This window comes from Phytophthora cinnamomi (genome assembly GCF_018691715.1).
Source record: "Phytophthora cinnamomi strain GKB4 chromosome Unknown Contig37, whole genome shotgun sequence".
In the NCBI taxonomy this organism is placed as follows: Eukaryota; Oomycota; class Peronosporomycetes; order Peronosporales; family Peronosporaceae; genus Phytophthora; species Phytophthora cinnamomi.
Window position 1 is genome coordinate 785,861 of NW_027150970.1, and position 18,944 is coordinate 804,804.

Here is an 18,944-nt window from a genome sequence, read left to right on the forward strand (position 1 = left end):
CCTGGCGGCCAAGATGACGGACTTCGGCATCTCTCGCGAGCAGCTGGACCGCACCATGACGGCGGGCGTCGGGCCGTCGCGCTGGATGGCGCGTGGAGGTCATGCTCGGGGAGATCAACGACTACAAGGCTGACGTGTTCTCGTTCGGCGTGCTGCTGTCAGAGCTCGATGTGCATTCGCTGCAGTACGCGTTCGTGAAGATGAAGGGTCTGGCAGTCAGCTGTTGTCGGGACACGGCGATCCTGCAAAAGGTTGCAATGGGGATACTTGCCGTGGAGTTCTCGTCGTCAGGGCCCTCGTCGATAGCGATGGCTGAACTTGGTGAGGCTTGCGTGAGCGTAGACCCAAATGAGCGACCCAGTGAAGCGGAGGCGCTGTACAAGCTGCAGGCAAGTGGTGTCTCGAGTGGCGGGCTAGTTGGATCAGCAATACATGTCACCTATGTTAGCCCCTGTTTGCCATACATCGACCCTCGTATCAATGGTTTCATTCACCATCTCGGTTCAGTGCCGCTATCATGGATTGGTAGTAATATCTTCAAGTAATATTAATAATTCGGAAGACGATTTTAATTTTCTAATTGTATTAATAATACTAATTGGATGCGTGAAAAATTTAATAGTAATAAAATTAGTTACTAATAGTAAAATCAAACTACTAAAACGCCCTTACCACAGATTCCGTTCGCATTTCCTCATCTGATCGATCTCTACGTCGTTGTAATGAAGAATTAGCTGGCGTCGGGCTCGTTCATTGCTCGTGTGTACGCGGAGAGGGATCAATACAAACGATTCTGTCGAACAGACATGAAAAAATGTTGAGGAGCTACGGGCATCCTGAGCTCAGGAGGATTTGTAATAGCCAATCGGCCAGAACCCCAACATCGGATTTCCGCCACTCTGTTGCTTGAGTACGGATGTCAGATTCCGCGAGAGTAGCTTCATCCACCTCCGTAGCCTGACTCGACAGATATATCCCTTGACTGCTTGCTGGGGAGGGCTTACAGTCCAGTTGATCTTTATTCCTGAAGGTTGGAACGCACGCTGGACTGCATAAGATACGCATAGAGGTGACCGCATTTGATGCTAGCAAACCATGAACCCGAGTAGTGCTAGCCGTACCGTTTGGAAAGATCAGCCTCTTCCCAGCGTTCATTGCAGCAGACATGACGAACAGGATGACCGCAGATGCATCAAGGCGCCGCTTCCGTCACATCACGCAAACAGTAATCGGCCTTGGGGCACCTCACCGGACCCGGTTGCAGTCTCCAGGGAAGAAATCGGATAAAGAGCGCGAGGATACGACAGAGCAGCTTGGCTATCACCCATTGCGCGCATCCTTTGATGATATTGACCTTGAACTTCATCCTAGAATTTAGTAGGAATTTTAGTAGTTTTTAGTACTAATATCGTGATTTTTATACTAATTATATGTTAGTACTAACGATTATAATAGGAATGTATTATACTGCTTATAGTAAAATGCTACTAGTAGTGTGTAGTACTTATTGCGATTTTACTACCAAACCCTGGCCGTGGATTCCACTTGACGCCGGAAAATCTATCGACGATCAATTCGGCTGGAATACATACTGTAGCACACAAAAACTGCAAAATAGGGATATTGCGAAATGCTCATCCACTTCTGCCGCAGCTCATCATGGCGGTCACGCACAAGTTTCATCTGGCCAAACTAGGCAATCCATCATGGCAGTTTCATCTTGCCGAACTAGGCAATCACCGGCGTTCCGCACCACAGCGCTCTTATGTATTATACATCTCACCCAATTCTACTAGCAACCATCGGATTCATAGCTCAGTCGAACAGGCCCTCCCGGTTTAAGTGGCAGCGATCTAGTATTAGCGACTCAATGTAGTATCATAAAATGATACCATGTAGTATCATAAAATGATACCATGTAGTATCATAAAATGATACCATACTCCTTTTCGCACGCTCACCGCAAAATTCAGAGCTGTTCCGGGCGAAGCACGGCTTTGTTGGGATAATCACAAAGCCGTGCTTCGCCCGGAACAGCTCTGGATTTTGCAGAGCGTGCGAAAAGGAGTATATGATAATACAGTCAGGCGCTAATACAACTGTAGATCGCTGTCACTTAAACCTGGAGGGCTGTTCGATTGAGCTATCAATCTGCTAATAGAATTGGGTGAGATGTATAATACGCAAGAGCGCTATGCTGCGTGACCCCGGTGATTGCCTAATTTGGCAAGATGAAACGCACTATGGGATGATATGCGTTAGTGCGATTGCTACAATTTCTGTCTAGCAGAAGGACAGGGAAAAGTTGTAGCTAGGTTAGACATCTACCGTAGCCTCACGCTTCCAACGTGAATGCCCCTGTGCATGTAGTTCGGAGCCCCTGCTCCAAGAAACTTTTCATTCTGAAATATACCTCGTTCAGAGGACTCAAGTCTCCGACGCTGTCGACTCTTCTCGGTGGTCTTCCTTTTCAAACCTTCAGCAGTTCAGTGTTGGTACTGGTTGCGACGAATCTGGACCTGTAGACGGACGACCCAAACACGGCGATAATATCCGAGTGAGTCTGGCATTGTGTATACTTCCTCCGGAAGGAATTAATTGCAAGTATGATGTATGACAGAACCATAGGTTTTGGTAGTCGTGATTTTTGTATCATTATCGATTTGGAGGGGATAAAATACTAAGAAGGGACATTGGTATCGGGGAACAAGATGGAGCTTGCCCTGTTCGAGTTGTGCAGAAGCTCCACTGCTCTGTTGTAAAAGTTTCTGCCGATCACACGCAATCACTTCTGGCAGCATACCCAGCTTCCTTAGTTTTGCCTTGTTCATGTGTGGCAGAGCATACGTGTTATAACCGCTGACTTGCAGCATGCTACGCATGCAGTTTTGAAGCGATATGAACGCGTTTTCCTGCGTTTCCTTGGTCAGGGAGTCGTACGCTCGATTGACAGCTTGAATGATGTCCTCGGTTCCACGCAGTGGGGCTCGATTTTGAGAGGACTTGAGTGAGGCGAATAGGCCCAAGTCCATCACGTTGGTATCAGGTGAGTGGGGGGTTGGCAAAAGAGACGACTTTCAAGTTACGCATGGTGACGGTGCCCTTCGGTCGATTTCGACTATTTTTTTTGCGATGTACTTCTCGACAAAAGGCCAGATACCTAGTTTGCCATCCCAGTCTACGTTTCGATGCGGGTCGAACCTATGAAGTCAAGTTGAAGTCAGTAATATCGGTATAGAAAGGGTATATAATCACCAGAGTAACCTTATCTTGGACGTGCGACGGCAGCCAAAAACATAGTCTTGGGTTGCTATGGAGTTTTCTGACAGAGAGTTCTTCGTCTTCTAGCATTATAAACGAGCGTTTGTCTTTGTCTGAATTGAACCACTTTTCATCTACGTGTACAACGTTATACGGCGGCTCAAACATCATTCGTGACTCGTCGACAAAGGACAATGCAAACTCGATGCGTCGAAGATTGTTCTTGTCGGTCAGACAAGGCTTGATCCGTGAAGAACGTGTAGGGACCTCTCCCCCCTTGAGTAGCTCTCCCACCATGTACTTGGAGAGACCTGCGGCTGCGGCAGCGCGCCGAATCACGTGTCGATCTTCCAGAGGAACCGACTGCAGCTTTTCGTTAGCTTCTTCGCGGGTTTTACGCTTCCTTCCGCAATTCTTCGCTTTTCGGCTCTTACATCCATCTATAGGGGTCCCGGAGGCTCGAGCTGCGCAGTACACATTCCAGATTCGGCTAATTGTGGTGGGAAGACAGTCCCAACGCTTAGGCCGGTTCTCAACCGAAGCGTTTTTCTCGACGCGTGCGTTACAAGCGTGCCCTACCCCGTATGCTCGGTTGAGAATGAAACTGACCAAATTTGATTGGCCCAGTGTTTGATCAATATTATCCAATCATTGTACTGTTACTCTGTGTGATCTACGTGTGGTTCACGACTCAACAATATCTGAAGCGCTGACCAAGACTCCCCCGTCCGGCAATGGGGAGCGAAGCTGGTCCAACCTACCAAGCCCCTGTAGTATCTCTTGAAAGCTGAATCTCTAAGTAGCGTAGAAGCATGCACTCGCCACGAAATCCGCTCTCGAACTGTTGAATTTTTTTTTCGTGCTGCTTGGTGTCGCTTGATGGCTACCAAACAAACCAGAAGGCCGCACAGCTCATCTTCAGCTTTCCAACGACGCCGTTACCTTGCGGTGGGGGTGAAGCGCGGGGGAGAAGCACGTTGAAGTCGGACCGACGCCATGTCAGAGGAGGGGGAGTGCTGTGAGGGGGAATGCAAATAATGCAGTGCACTGATTGGCCAAAAGTAGTTAACGCTTGCCAACGCATGGGTTGTGCAGGATCATTTTTGTAACGTCCTGTTAACCAATCAGATCACAAAGTGTCCGAAAACGCATGCGTCCGCCTCGGTTGAGAACCGGCCTTAGGCCGGTTGAGAACCGGCCTAACCGGCCATCAGATCACAAAGTGTCCGAAAACGCATGCGTCCGCCTCGGTTGAGAACCGGCCTAACCGGCCTTAGGCCGGTTCTCAACCGAGGCGGACGCATGCGTTTTCGGACACTTTGTGATCTGATTGGTTAACAGGACGTTACAAAAATGATACTGCACAACTCATGCGTTGGCAAGCGTTAACTACTTTTGGCCAATCAGTGCACTGCATTATTTGCATTCCCCCTCACAGCACTCCCCCTCCTCTGACATGGCGTCGGTCCGACTTCAACGTGCTTCTCCCCCGCGCTTCACCCCCACCGCAAGGTAACGGCGTCGTTGGAAAGCTGAAGATGAGCTGTGCGGCCTTCTGGTTTGTTTGGTAGCCATCAAGCGACACCAAGCAGCACGAAAAAAAAATTCAACAGTTCGAGAGCGGATTTCGTGGCGAGTGCATGCTTCTACGCTACTTAGAGATTCAGCTTTCAAGAGATACTACAGGGGCTTGGTAGGTTGGACCAGCTTCGCTCCCCATTGCCGGACGGGGGAGTCTTGGTCAGCGCTTCAGATATTGTTGAGTCGTGAACCACACGTAGATCACACAGAGTAACAGTACAATGATTGGATAATATTGATCAAACACTGGGCCAATCAAATTTGGTCAGTTTCATTCTCAACCGAGCATACGGGGTAGGGCACGCATGTAACGCACGCGTCGAGAAAAACGCTTCGGTTGAGAACCGGCCTTAGCTAGGTCAATGTAAGTTCCCGATGGCAGAACGAGATCGCTACAGCGAATTAGAAGCTCATGAATGATGCGTTGGCGTTCCTTCTCCGTGAAGTTGGTCCTAGACACAGTCATCGGTCGCAGAGGTGCTTGCTGTTCACGTGGCGGAAATTGTTCAAATGAAGCGGCCGAGGCGTTGTTTTTGGTAAGACCCTGCACACAGTAGTGGTGTATGGTTGGTATCCCCGAATAGACGAAATATAGACGCGTCCACTCGTCCATTCCGCGGAAAATTTGGAGAAGACTATGCAATTTCATCTTGGTCAACGTCTAGATACAGCATTTATTTCCGGACAGAGGATGTATGTTGAAACGATCGGCACCACCGCCGACAAGCGCTGGTTATGCAGGCACCTCGATGGGGACGATATCGTCCCCAAGCGAGCGTACTGCATGCATGCCACTCAGCTCCCAGGAAGTGGTAGGCCGATCCGCGGCACGCGCAGTGCAGTAGTGACAGGTTGGCTGGATCAGTCACTGCGACGCCGCTGAGCGTCAAATGAGTGCTATGGAGCATCCACTCCGCTGTTCGCTGTCGTGCTCACCGCTGGCACGCCATCTCGCGCACCGCAGCGCCTTAGCATCTCGTTAGACATGCGAGCCCAGCGCTACGACAGCGGTCTCTCTTTCCACTCTTTATCTTTGGCTGGGACCCGCTCAGTCGCAGCGGAGAGTGCCAGCTCAGAAGCAGGAAGGATCGATCAGGAATTCCACCCGCCCAGCAGCAGCAGAGACAACAACAAACCAGCGACGCTGGCCGTCGTCGCCGGCAACGCCACCAACGTACGACCGCGACAGCCACGTCGACTGCTTCGGGGGACAAGTTGAAGCCGCGGTGAGACGAGTTCGGGGACCCATCTCTTCGTCTTGGATCCACTATGGCCTAACGCCCTCCACCAGGTCACCCCAAGCACCAGAGATTGATAACCAGTTAGTTCCTTGCTCGTTCCTCCTCGAGCGAAAAGGGGGACCGAAATATACACGCAAGTCTATCGAGGAAGACGCGAAAAAGATCGCGGCCCGAGCCACGAGCTGGGGTCTACGCCAGCTCCTGCGCCAGAACGGTCTGGAGCCTGCACAGCGCTTCAGACGCGATTTGGCGCTTGAGGGGATTTACAAATACACACGCGCGCCCGAGCTCTGCCAGCACCATGGGACCCGATTCAGAGAAAACGAGATGGTACACTGGGACTATCTGCAGTTGAGTGACAGGTTTGGTGGAGACCGTTATGTACTGATGATGAAGAACGGCTGAGTCACTATTGAGAGCTGTTTGTCTGCAGCAGTGCAAATGCTGATGTCGCAGCAGACGCCTTGCTCTCATGGCACAAGCGGTACGACTGACCGAAGATGCTGATGTCGACCAGGGCTCATATTTCGGGAACGAGACAACCAGGATCTTATGTGGACGGGTTAAGGCTGAACAATGCTTTTCTTCCGTTTACACGCCTTGGGAGAATGGAACGGTTGAAAGCCTGAACAGGGATCTACTGCAAGTATTTCGTGTGATGCTGATGGAATATCACCTCGACCACCACGAATGACCCTATCAGCTGCTGGTAATCCAGGAAAATCTGAACTAGACTCCGGTTCGCTCTCTGGTTGGCAAGTGTCCGATGGTGCTTTTTTTTGGCGCTGCCACTGCCATCGGCGCTCGGCATCATCACCCGTCCTGAGCACAATGACGCCACCACCACAATCGACTAAATCAATGTGGCTGACTCACTAGAGAAAGTGCAGTCCTGCTTGCTTGCAATGCACCGCGATGAAATCAATGTGAAAGAGAAGAAACGCCTCAACGACATGGCAACGGCAAAATGAGCTACGGCCAATTTCGACGTTGGAGATTATGTGCTTTGGTCTCGTGGAGATGAGTGTCTTGCCTACAACAAGTTGTTGGCGCAACGGGTAGGTCCGTTCGCAGTAACGGAAGCTCGTCCACACTCCTTCATGACCCGACACTTGCTCACGAGGACCTACGAAGTTCATGGCTCACGGCTTTGCTTTTACGCGAATTCCTCACTGAATGTGACAGAAAAAAATCCGTGACTTTGGGTCAAATCAAGGAAGGCTGCTGAGCGCCGACGGATTCTCAAGTCATAAGTACAATGCTGATGTCTTACGTTGGGAGCTGCTCGTTAATTGGACAGGTCTACAACACATAGAGGTTTCGTGGGAGCCGCTGAAGTCTCTCAAGGCTGAAGTCCTGAGCAATGTGCGTGGGTTTGCAAGCTCAGCCGGGGAGGACTTTGTAGAGGCAGTCGAGTAAACTTGCTCAAGATCGACGTCGTGCTTTAGGGGGCAGTGTTGCCAGGACAAGATTGAAGCACAAGTCTGTCTTGATCAAGCAGCAGATCCTGCCGACCTTGACGTTTTTGCGGCAAAACCGATTATGCGATTATGGAATTCGTTCGATTTCGCGGCTGTTTACGAAGGTATGGTATTGACGTGGAACAAGCCCTTCGCACTGGGAACTGGTGGTTCCGACCATTTAGCGTGGCTGGTTGTCTAGGTCTGTGTTTTTCATTCTACTTTTTTAATAACTTTGTTTCTTCGCAAACAAGGCCGGATATCACGAAATGGGGATGTTTGTCGGCGAGTGTCGTCTTTCGTCTTCTTCGCTGCGCTGCCATGGTCAGGTGCTGTCGGCGCCTGCAAAGCGAGGGGATCGGGGGAAGGGGATATTTTACTGCTTAACCATTTCAACGCATCGACAAACGGCAAGGCGAAGTTCGAGAAGACCGCATCAGCCTCAAAATCAGGTACTAGGGTACACCGCAGCCACACACCCAGAGCTACCCAGAGAAACTCTCTGCAAGATCCGATGAGCGCACTCGGCCTGCTTCATGGACAGTGCCGCGCCCGAAGTCTCTTATTGGCGGCGCAGCCGTGATCTGAGCAAATCGGTTAGCTTCCACGCAACGTTAGTCCCTCAGCAGGCTGCTTGGAGCTAAACTCCTCCGTGGATTTGAAGCTCCACCAAGCAGAGGAAACGCTTCGCCATTTCGGATTCGAGAGCTGTACTAGTAAGAAGAGCAAGATGCGCTCGCGGCAGGCTAGACAAGGTAGGCGTGCGGTGCGTACAATAAACCAATGGTGTGTGTGTTTACTCGGGTCAATCATTGTGCGGCAATCAGTGCCGTAGCTCCCGTGTTGTGAACCGGTGATGCGAGGAATAAAGCAAATTGGAAACTGAGAATTGAAAGTTAGCTGCGTTCCGTGATCCCAACGTTACACTATCTGCATGCATGCACTAGAGAGCACCTGGGGCTGCCTCCTTGACTGGGTTCGCACCCAAGGTTGGGTGTATATCCAAGTTGAGTGGCAGCTGGCTCCAACTAGCTGCAAGAGACGCAGACACACAAACGAAGATCACAACACAGCATGAAGGCTAAGGAAGGCGAAGCTCCAGGCGAAACAACGACAGCACCATCGACAACGATGGCCGGTGCGTCTGCTGAAGCGCTCGGGGCTTGACTGGCCATGGATCTAACGCTGCGCTTGTGTGTGTGTGTGTGTGTGTGGGTGGGTTGAGACGACGTAGAGCAAGTCCGAGCGTCCCACCTGCTGATCAAGCACAGCGGCTCGCGTCGCCCCGGTGCGCACAGGACGACAATCACCCCGACACCCGTCAAACCCGCTGCTGCATTCGATAACACGAAGAAAAAGGGAAGACAGCTGCGCCGAAGCCTCCTCGGGGAACGACTAAAGCAGGGAAGAAGACACAAAACAAACCCATCAAATGGAGCTCGACGCTACGCTTGTGCTGCTTGCCAGGCAGGCTCTGAAATTCAAGATGGCCAGCAATCAGCAGACACACAGCAAGGAAGAAGGGTCAAGACATACGAAACTTGAGTTGGAACTCTTTGTCGGGCGTTCTCGTCAGGTAAAAATTGATTCTCGATGCGGGGTGTGGAACTCGTTTCCGACGCGCCACATAGCGTTGTGCTTGTAACACAATATAGAGCGAGGCAATCTCCATCTCATCATCTTCGTCACTAGAATCTTCAGTGTCTGCAAGCAGGAGCAACCGATTTCTCCATACTGCCTGAAGACCCTTCAGCAACCGCTTCTTCTCGCTTGACGTCGGCATCTTGCGAATGGTCGCTTGGATCGAACTCTTGGTCCAAGCGCTTGGAGAGGTCTCAAAGTTCAACGGATTCAATAGGCTAATAATTGTCGAGCTCGCCTCTTGGAAACACGGCTTGTATCCAACTATGACTACCACTAATGTAGCATTCACTGCACTGGTTGCAGTCGCGACGCTGCTGGCCGCCGCCGTCGCTTTCCGGACGCGCTTACAGACGTACTGGAGCCCGCCGTCGCAGCGCTTAGCTGGGCCGCTGTGGTCCGGAAGACGTACCGCAAGCTTGGCTTGGAAAGCCTTTCGGATATTCGTGCGTTCTCATCTTCAGTAATGGTGAAATTTTATTGTGAGGACTAATTGCAGCGCAGGATGCACTTCCGATATACTGCAAAGACAATGCAAGCAACGGCTGCTGGAACGATCCAAGTCCGGTGTTGCTTCCCCTGATTTCTCACGATTACGTCTGCAGACTTCAAAGTTGAGTTTTGATCTCCAGGAGACACAGTGTAAGTGCCACCACCAATCTAACGCAGTCCCTAAAATAGGTCCGAAAGCAAGCGTTAAAGCGCGTTTTTGTGCCAGAAATGCCTCACGAGAAGAAAAAGCGAGCCGACTCTAGGTACCACAAGCCCGCCGATATGTTCTCGAGCGGCGGTTCGCTCAGTACGCAATTGGACGCCTAGCGCGAATGACTCACAGGACAGCTAGCTGCTATTACAAGCACTCAAAAGCACTCCCACATCTCGCATACAACTACAAGCATGCTCCCCTCCCAACTGGTGCGCCGAACCGTCCAGCTCCAGAGTCCGGTGTCACTCGGCCGCCTGGTGGCGCGACCGGCGCCCGACGTTGGTGTGATGCTCGAGCTCTCGCTGCAGATGTCAGTGCGGCGCCATCACCAAGACCTGCAACGTAGAGGACGTGCACGTGGCCGAGACGGAGGACGAGACGGCTAACGAGTTCCTGTGCGTGCGCTTCAACGCCGCCAAGATCCGCCGGTACAGCGCCGAGCTCGAGGTGGGCGGCCGCGTGATCGCGGGCGGTGACTTCTGGACACCCACGGACGCTGCCAAGACCTACGACCGACTCGTGGACGCACGGCGACGAGACCATCTCGCGCAACTTCGACGGAGGCGTGTGAAGCGACTGGAGGAACGAGGCAGACTACGTAGTGATAGCAGAAGCGCTGATTGTCGTACTCCGACAGGCGATGGTCCGAAACTACATCTATTCACCCAATTGGATTCCAAGAGATCTCTGGGAAGAAAAAAGCTCGGGTGAGATCTCTTGAATTCCAAGAGAATTTTAACCAATGAGAACGAGTCAAGGGTGATTTTCTTCTCTGGGAAACATGGCTTGTATCCAGCTCTGACTACCACTATTGCAGAAGGCGAGTCGCAAGCTTCGCTCGGAGTGAGTGCGCAGGTAGAGCTGTTGTTAGAGTGGGGTCTGGGCTGTTTCACTCACGTCGTGTTGCGGGATATCATACTCGTGGGTGAGTGTTTAGCTCGCTTTCATTGTCATTGACGTCATGAGTGTTTAGCGGATATCGTACCATTAAAGTGATATGACTAGGAGGGACTCATCATATGTCTTTATTGCGTAACATTTGCGTGAGTTTTCGTCTCTCCTTCAGTAATGGTGGGTCTCTGGTGCGCGAATTACTTGCGACATTCATAGGGCAGCACGCGGTTTCGCTACTTTTGGCGCGATGCGCAGGCTGAGGTGTAGCAGTAGGAAGCAGCAGCGGTGAGATCACGTGTGTTTCCCACGGAGAACGTTGGGATTGAGGTGAAGATAACCTCGTAGGTCACAACCCCCTTGTGATAACCTGGGACTAGACACTGAGCAACTACAATAGCACGGTTCCAGTAGGACAGTCGCCACTATGGAAGCTGGAGCCTGACCTTCGTCACACGCCCACTTCGCGTTTACTAGTGACCGTCCTTGTTGCTTAGACTTGATCCTTTTCAGTAGCTCTTGCACGCTTTCGCTTGCCAGACGCAGTGTGAAATAAGATATTGGAACGACGTTCAAAAGTTGTCGCGACGTTTGAACTGCGTGGGGCCAAGTGGTTTCGTTAATATTGCTGCCAGCACTTCCTCCGATGGGTGGTACTCCAAAGCAAATTCGCCATTCTCATAACAGCAATCGCTGCTTGATAGTCGTTATACAAACCCGTCTGCTTCTGACAGGGGCAAAGCTCTTTCCACAGATTGTGCGTCCATTTAATCATCGTAGAATACTCAGCAGCAACTACAAAGTCAGAACTGCATATATCGTCCGTGATCAGTCGCTGTTTGTGGCTCAAGTACGCGTAAGGGATATATCCCTCCATCTGCAACACGCAGCCAGTAATTCATCGGCGATCATCTCTTTCATTTCCTAGATCTAAGTAAGCATAAACCTCTATCTCCACGTCTTTTGAAGTCTCCACGCATTTACATACGCAGCAAACTGCAAATCTCACGTTTTGGTCTTCTTTGTCTGCACAAGTCCGTAGTCGGATGTCCCTATCAAATAGCGCAGTACCCTCTTCGATAACACCTGGTGTTCTCGTGTGAAGCAGTTGATATATGTTCCTAGCGTTCGCACAGCATTCGCACTATCTGGGCGTGTGTACTGCACCAAATATTGTACAGAGCCTACTATCTGTCGGTGATCCACCTCAGGATTCGGGTTAACAAACTCGGGTTCTCGCTCCGGGTCCCTGGAACTGGAAAGTTGGCACACACGTGCTAGTGCGGGCGCTGCGGTAACAGGTCCATCGCTCTCTGTTCCGCTGTCGCGACCAAAGCGCACGAGCATGCGCTTCTTCCAGTCTATTACCGTATCATGCCGTGGCTTGCACGGCATAATCCGGCTCATTACCACGTCGAACTTATTGTCCAGGTCCAGGACGATGAAGTGTTCGACGAACACTCGTTGTTTGTACGAGAAACGCACGTTCACGATGCGCTTCTCGGTCTTCACGATGGCACCTGTTGCCAATCGCACTTCCAGAAGACTTCAAGATATATGTACCTCCTCGAAGTCAAGACTCGGCAGGCTCCGTAGTCGAACAACATTGTTCGATGCGCCCGAAACCATTGTGCTTTTCAGCTAAGTTTGGCGAGGTCGCACGGTTCCGTAAAACACTCCAATACAAACTCAAGTCATTTGACCAATCGCTCCGCACCACATGCAAGCTCTGATCGTGTTTAGTAGATGTGATTGTGTGCAGAAACCAACAATCAATAGTCACTGCAAGTGAACCGGGGCGATTGGACTCCGGCGATTCAATCAATCACCCCGGCGAGTTTGGAGTAGAACCCACAATACCAAAGCTCGAAGAGAGCGAACGACTCTCTAAATCTGTGACCTACCGACTGAAGAGACATTCTCGAATTAGCTGAGTCTCCCTTGCCATACGCGTAATAGTTCGGCAGCCTTCCTCTGGATCACCGAGTTCATCGTTCCAATCAATTTCACGTTCATGTCCGTCGGATCTACACTCAAATTCGTCACTTCTTCCGCACTGCATCTCGGCCGTTGCGTTTTGCCCACGAAAGCGAACACGAAATTCGCTTCGACCGCCGGCTCAGCTGTCTGCGGCAGCCCAATGTTATCCAACCCAGTAGGTGTTGGCGGGCCGCCTGGTTTAAATCCTTCGGCTCGTAGATATAGTGGAGATCAGCCGACACCGCCGACTTGTGCACCGATATGCGGACGAACTTGGAGAGTTTCTCGAGCCGCTGGAACATCTCGCAGCGGCCCACGTCATGGGGCTGCTTGCAAAACTTGCATCGCCGGGGACAGAAGTGTGCTGAGTGGCTGTTACTTCCACACGCTGCGCATGGACCGTAGAGAGGACGCTCGTCGAAGTCGCCGCCTCGGCGATCTCGGCGGTCATAAGTTCGCCTGTCACGGGTGTCATCTCGGCAATCCCAGCGCTGGAGCTCACCTGACTCATCTCGGCGAACTGGCCGTTGGAGCTCCCTCGACTCCTCTCGACGAGCTGGGCGGCCACCCTTGCGTCGCTCCGCCGCGCTGCCTCGGCCTGAGGACTGGTCCCTCACAGCTCCAGCGTTCACGTAATTCTGGCCCTTGTCGGAGTCGGCGTCGCTGAAGCTGCTGTAGTCACCTTCACTGCTCGACGACTCATACTCGCTGCCTCGTCGACTCGACAGGCGCGAATCGAAGCGGCGGTACAAGTCGTCCACCGCCGCATCCACTGCGTTGACTCGGCGGTATCGATTCTCGTCGCGGCGACCGCGTCGGTCGTCTCGGTGACAGCGTCGATCGTCTCGGCGACTCTCTCGACGGTCACTCCGCCGAGTCTCGCTCCCTCGACTGCCGATCATACGGTCGCGTTGCTTCTTCCTCTTCTCACCGAGTAATTTCTTGTTGATGATTTGCTCCACTCGCTGAATGTCGGCGAGTTGGAGTGTATACAACAAGTCCATGACTTCGTCGTCACTGCAGTTGAGTAGGAACTGCTCGACGTGGTCGATCGCAGCTGCACCGCCCATCTCGTACCAGATCTTGGCGGTGGGGGCATATCCGTTGAGCCGGATGAGGAAGTCGCATATCGGATCGTTCGCCTTGCGTGTAGCCGAGTAGTATCGAGTACGCGCTGACTGGTCGAACTGCGAGCAGTAATAATCGAGGAACGCCTCGCTGAGTAGGCTCCAGCGTTGCTGAGTCTTCTTCGGCAGCTGGGGATACCAGCTCTTGGCTGCTCGACCGAGACTCAGCGAGAATGGCTCGCACCACGAGTTTTGAGCTGGCGAATCCCTTTCATCTCATAGGTGAAACGCTTCAGCCACTGCAAGGACGCATCTAAACGGTATCGTTTGCCCTCGAACTCGGCGATCTTGTCGAGCGAGAAGTGGGTACGCACTTCGAGACACCTGGAGTTAGTCTGCTTCTACAGCTTGATGTTATCGGGCTGACCCGGTGGAAGCGTCGGCTGCGCGCCGCGTTCGGCCTGGAGCGGGCTCTCGGGGCCAAGCAGACAATTGCTAAGTGGATCGCCGACTTCGGTGAAAATCCAAGCAAAGTCCTTCTGCCCCGTACCCCGGAGACGAAGACGACCGAGAAAGCCAAGAAGTTCCGGTCGTCTGTGGGAACCCCGTACTTCGAGGACTCTCACATGCTGACGTCGAAGAAGGTCAAGCCGAGTCGAGGTTACTATGACCACCTGTACGACCCCAGCGACGAAGCGGAACTCGGCGAGGATCCGAGGGAGATCCCGAACAAATCCTGCTGGCTCAGTTACGACGGCGTGGGCTGGCTCGTGCAGCGATAACCCAGACCAGAAGGTGTTAGAGTTCCGAAGAACAAGTAGGTCTTTGTGAAAAAGCGAAATGGACAAGGTGAAGTGTACAGATATCACACGCGAATCACTATCAAGGGGTGCCAGCAAAAGTATGACGTCAAATTTTGGGAGATTTACGCTTAAGTGAAGGCTGAGTCCGGGACCCTCTTCTAGTATTGGAACTGGGCCTGGTGTACTGGTAAGTGGACTTTGTTACCTCATTTTTGAATGGACCACTGGGTGGAGTTGACGTTTATATGGTACAACCCGACTATTTTGATGATAGCCCGGGCCGTGTGTGCAAACGCAAGCAGAGTCTCTATGGGTTGAGGCAAGCGGAGCTGGTTTCAAACGCGCTAAAATGGATGCTGGTGTATATGTGAGGACAGTGGAAGATAATAAAGTTTGTGTGACTGTGTACGTTGGTGATCTTTTTATTGTTGGTACTGATACCGACATCGAGATAGTGCTGGGTGAACTCAGCAGTGAATTTAAGATTAAGGATCTCGGTGAAGTGAAGCTTTTACTAGGAAAGGAAATCACATACGTGCCAGGACACATGCCGATGATTTCACAAAAGGACTACACAAAAAAACCTAGTTCAGTGCAAGATGGATAAGTGCAAAGCCCGTTCCTACGCCCCAAGTGAAGGGATCTTCGGGGCGATCGAGATAACCGTCCTCGGGTGTCTTGTAGGGAAGAACGGTGTTCGCACTGACCCGGAAAAGGTCAGAGTGATTAATGTATGGCCAACGCCTTCAAGTGTCAAGGAACTGAGACAGTTCCTTGGTCACGTACTTGTGCAATTACGTGGAGGATTACGCGGACAAGATCCGCCCGCTGTCACAACTTCTTAAGAAGGAAGCTGTGTGGAAGTGGACAACCGATTGCCAAAAGGCATTCGATGCGGTCAAGCGGGCTTGACTGAGGTCCCGATCTTGGCTGTGGTTGACCAAGATCGTCCATTCCACTTCGTATGTGACGCATCCGACTTCGCGATCGGATGTGCGTTGATGCAGCACGATCACGAGCGCCGTGATCGTGTCGTCTATTACCAGTCGCGTTAGCTGAAGGCAGCTGAGCGTAATTATCCGGTACATGACAAGGAACGCCTTGCCATGAAATATGCACTTGCGAAGTTCCGAGTGTATCTACTTGGAAGTAGACCATTCGTGGTCTACACCGACCATGCATCACTGCGCACCGCAGTGAAGTCGCCACACATATCCCAAAGAATGGTGAGACGGCTCTCATTCTTTGCGAAGTATAACGTCCGGGTCGAATACAAGCCCGGAAGATTGAATGTGGTGGCCGACGCGTTATCACGTCGGCCGGTTTATGCAGAAGCTGCTGACGTCAATGCCATTGACGCCATGCGAACGAGCACATCCACGTCGTCTCTGTTGGACGACGTGAAGGCCGCGTACGCGCACGATGCGGACGCGAAACTCTTGCTGGTCTATGGCACAGCACCTTCTGATATGGCTCGTCAGAAGCTGCTCAAGCACCTTCGACCGCGTGCACACCGCTTTCGAGTGCACGACGGATTACTGCTTTACAATGCAGTCGACGACAACGCGGATCGCGTTGTCGTGCCGAATGACCATGACCTGCGATTCAGGATCATGTTCGAATATCAGGACGCCCCGTCTGCGGGACATCTCGGACGTGAGAAGACATACATCCTTCTCACGCGTGACTTCTACTGGTACCACCAGTATAAGTGCGTGCGCAAGTACGTCCGTGCTTGCGAGGTATGTCAACACGTGAAGCCTGCGCCATTCGCGCAGGCTCCATTGCAATCACTCCAGCGCGCGGACGCGCTGGAGCAACTCCTACATTCGGGTCCCCAACTTGACCTGGATATTCGAGGCGGTCTACAAGACTGTCGTGACTTGGGTCTTCTGGTTCACCTGCTCCTGTTTCAGGGCGGCGAACTCAGCGCCCTATAGACGCTCCGCGACGGCCACCCGGCAATGGAGAGGCGCTCGTTGATCAGTCGGGGGCTGATTATACCCGGGGCGAGTTCCCACCCCCGGCTCAACACGCCGTATTGTTGAGCGGATTGTTGACCATAGTATCCCGAAAACGAACCCTTTAAGAAATACGTTTTCGTATTCGCTGGAGAGGATTCCCTCCCCATCGAGATACATGGGAACCGCGGAACGTCTTGCTGGAGGACGTTTCAGAAATAGTGAGGGCGTACGAAGACACGACAACAGTAGTACGAGCGCTGGCGCTGGCTCTGCTGCTCTGTTTCACCGCGTCGCCCTTCAGGGCATCACTCCCTCGGGCGCCGGCGCGGTCGACGTCCGTGTGGTGCCCCGCCCAGTGAGCTGGTGCCGCTGCGTTCTGTCAAATGGATTTTGTTTAAATGTGTGTTGTGCAAATGTGTTTTTTTGTGTATTGAGTACGTAGATATGTGCTGTCATCCGGAAGTCCAAACTTCAGATAGTTGACATATCAGAGTGACGGGCGAGGGACGGGGTGGGGACGAGGTGGGGAACGCGTCTCCCTAAAACTTCCGATAATGCGTCTTAACGTAGCCCAACAAGTACCGTGAGTTACGTGTTTCCGTGACACCTAAATTCTGGTAATCAAGGGGTTAAATTGTAAAGGATTTTCTTTACGCAAACAGCAAATGTATTTTAGTAGACCACCACGACTCATTAAGGATTCGTTTCCCTAAGCTAAACCACACAAGGGTTTAAAAGATGTAGCGGGACTTGATGTTTTCCAACACACTGCGCAGCAGCCAGCCATCTCCGTCTGTGAGCGTTTTGCTCTCGTCCATAATGCAGGCAGGGAAGCTGGCAGGCTTGTTCTCGGCCACGTACATCTCCGGCAGACCGAAGCCGTGGCCCATCTCGTGCAGCAGTACCGTCATCTGCTCCTGGTCCATGGTGTCGAGCATGTCGCCCACCGAGACGCGTTGGCCCCAGTCACCGCCCGCGCCATCGCAACCGGCTTTAATGGTTGGCGAGATGTCATCAGCCCCATGCACTTCCGACGGCCACAGCGACATGTCGAAAGGCTGGCCCTTGCATCCGCTCGTGTCGGCGCTGGCAGCCTGGCCCAGGTGCTTGTAGCACTCGTCGGGACACTGGGGACTGCCTGCGCCGTCGAGGATGCCCTCGTAAATCGTTCCCAGAGAGTCGTCGCTCCAGTCCAGGCTGGACTTGTTGTACACGGCGAAGCCGACGACAGAGATGCTGATCTTGTCGTACGGCCAGCACTCGTAGCCAGCCAGCCAGCGGTTCCAGAGGTTCATTTGCTTCTCGAGCATGGCCTGGAACTTGGACGCCACGGCCTTGGTGAGCTTCCGGCTCTTGGAGTCCCAGCGCACGCAGTAGTTGAGCTTTCCCTTGCTGGTCACAATCTGGTCGAAGATGTGATTGTGGAAATCTGGCACTTCCTTGGTCATGGTGTTCTTCCAGACCCAGTTCACGTCCTGGCGGGTCACGTAAGTGGTGGGGTCGCCGGTGATGCACTTGCCGCTGCCCGACGTGATCTTGCCAAAGGTAGCGTGGTTACCGGCGACGCCGGCCGCCTCCGCACCCGAGCCAACGAAGGCGACGAGAGCAGTCAGCAGGAGGTGCTTGATGGAGAAAGGGGAGGGTTGAGCACTTGACGCCATGGTAGAGAAATGGAGACTGATTGATTCAACTTAAGTGCACGGGCCACAGGTTAACCAGGTGGACTGCGAACCTGCGAACTTGTTGCGAATCGAAACGACCACATGTTGTCTTGTCCAGGACGATTTGTCCTAACAAAAACAACGAGATGTATATAGGAGACAGATGTTCGCGAGGGTTTGCCGTCCTTGACCTCCGTTTCGATTTTACATCTGCCCTGCATACTAGAGTAGATTAGGACACATTAATCAATACAGTAATGTTCCAACTCGTTGACACGTGTGAATGAAGCGCATTTGCGGTCATGCAGGTAGTCGTTAAAATAACATTTATGTTATTCCCTCTTTTATGGTTGTATCGTTGTATTATCAGCTTAATAGGTTCTCTGAGAGTGACGCAACCAGCTACGCATACAGTATTATAACGAAACTGGATGAGGTTCATGTATTATACTACATATGCATACATAGAGTGGGCATGTTATGACTGGGCGATTTGCCCAAAGTATACAGGTGTCCCCGCTGAATCTGCAAAGGTGGGACCATAAAAAACTGCGAGGTTACAATATCCGCACAGGTTGCGCATAGGCGCTAATGTACTGCTTTTTAATGAAGAATGTTACGGATCGACAGACATGTAGGTGAGTTTGCGCTAGATACGATGCCAGAATGCATCCAGCAGTTCCTGATA

General features: G+C 52.1%; 2 protein-coding genes across 2 annotated transcripts; one reads left to right on the top strand and one right to left on the bottom strand.

Annotated features, from left to right (window-relative positions):
* Positions 1–13: 13 nt before the first annotated feature.
* Positions 14–14,610, top strand: IUM83_11860 (Iojap-like ribosome-associated protein; the record flags this gene model as incomplete). The annotated part of the gene is made up of 4 exons (XM_067936447.1): positions 14–98; positions 163–251; positions 10,206–10,337; positions 14,236–14,610. The coding sequence occupies 4 exons, from the start codon at positions 14–16 to the stop codon at positions 14,608–14,610; spliced, it is 681 nt and encodes a 226-aa protein (XP_067792111.1).
* Positions 14,611–17,326: 2,716 nt separating this feature from the next.
* IUM83_11861 (neutral zinc metallopeptidase) lies at positions 17,327–18,256 on the bottom strand (the record flags this gene model as incomplete). Its single annotated transcript, XM_067936448.1, has 1 exon — positions 17,327–18,256. One exon carries the CDS (start codon positions 18,254–18,256, stop codon positions 17,327–17,329), a length of 930 nt encoding a protein of 309 aa, XP_067792112.1.
* Positions 18,257–18,944: the final 688 nt, after the last annotated feature.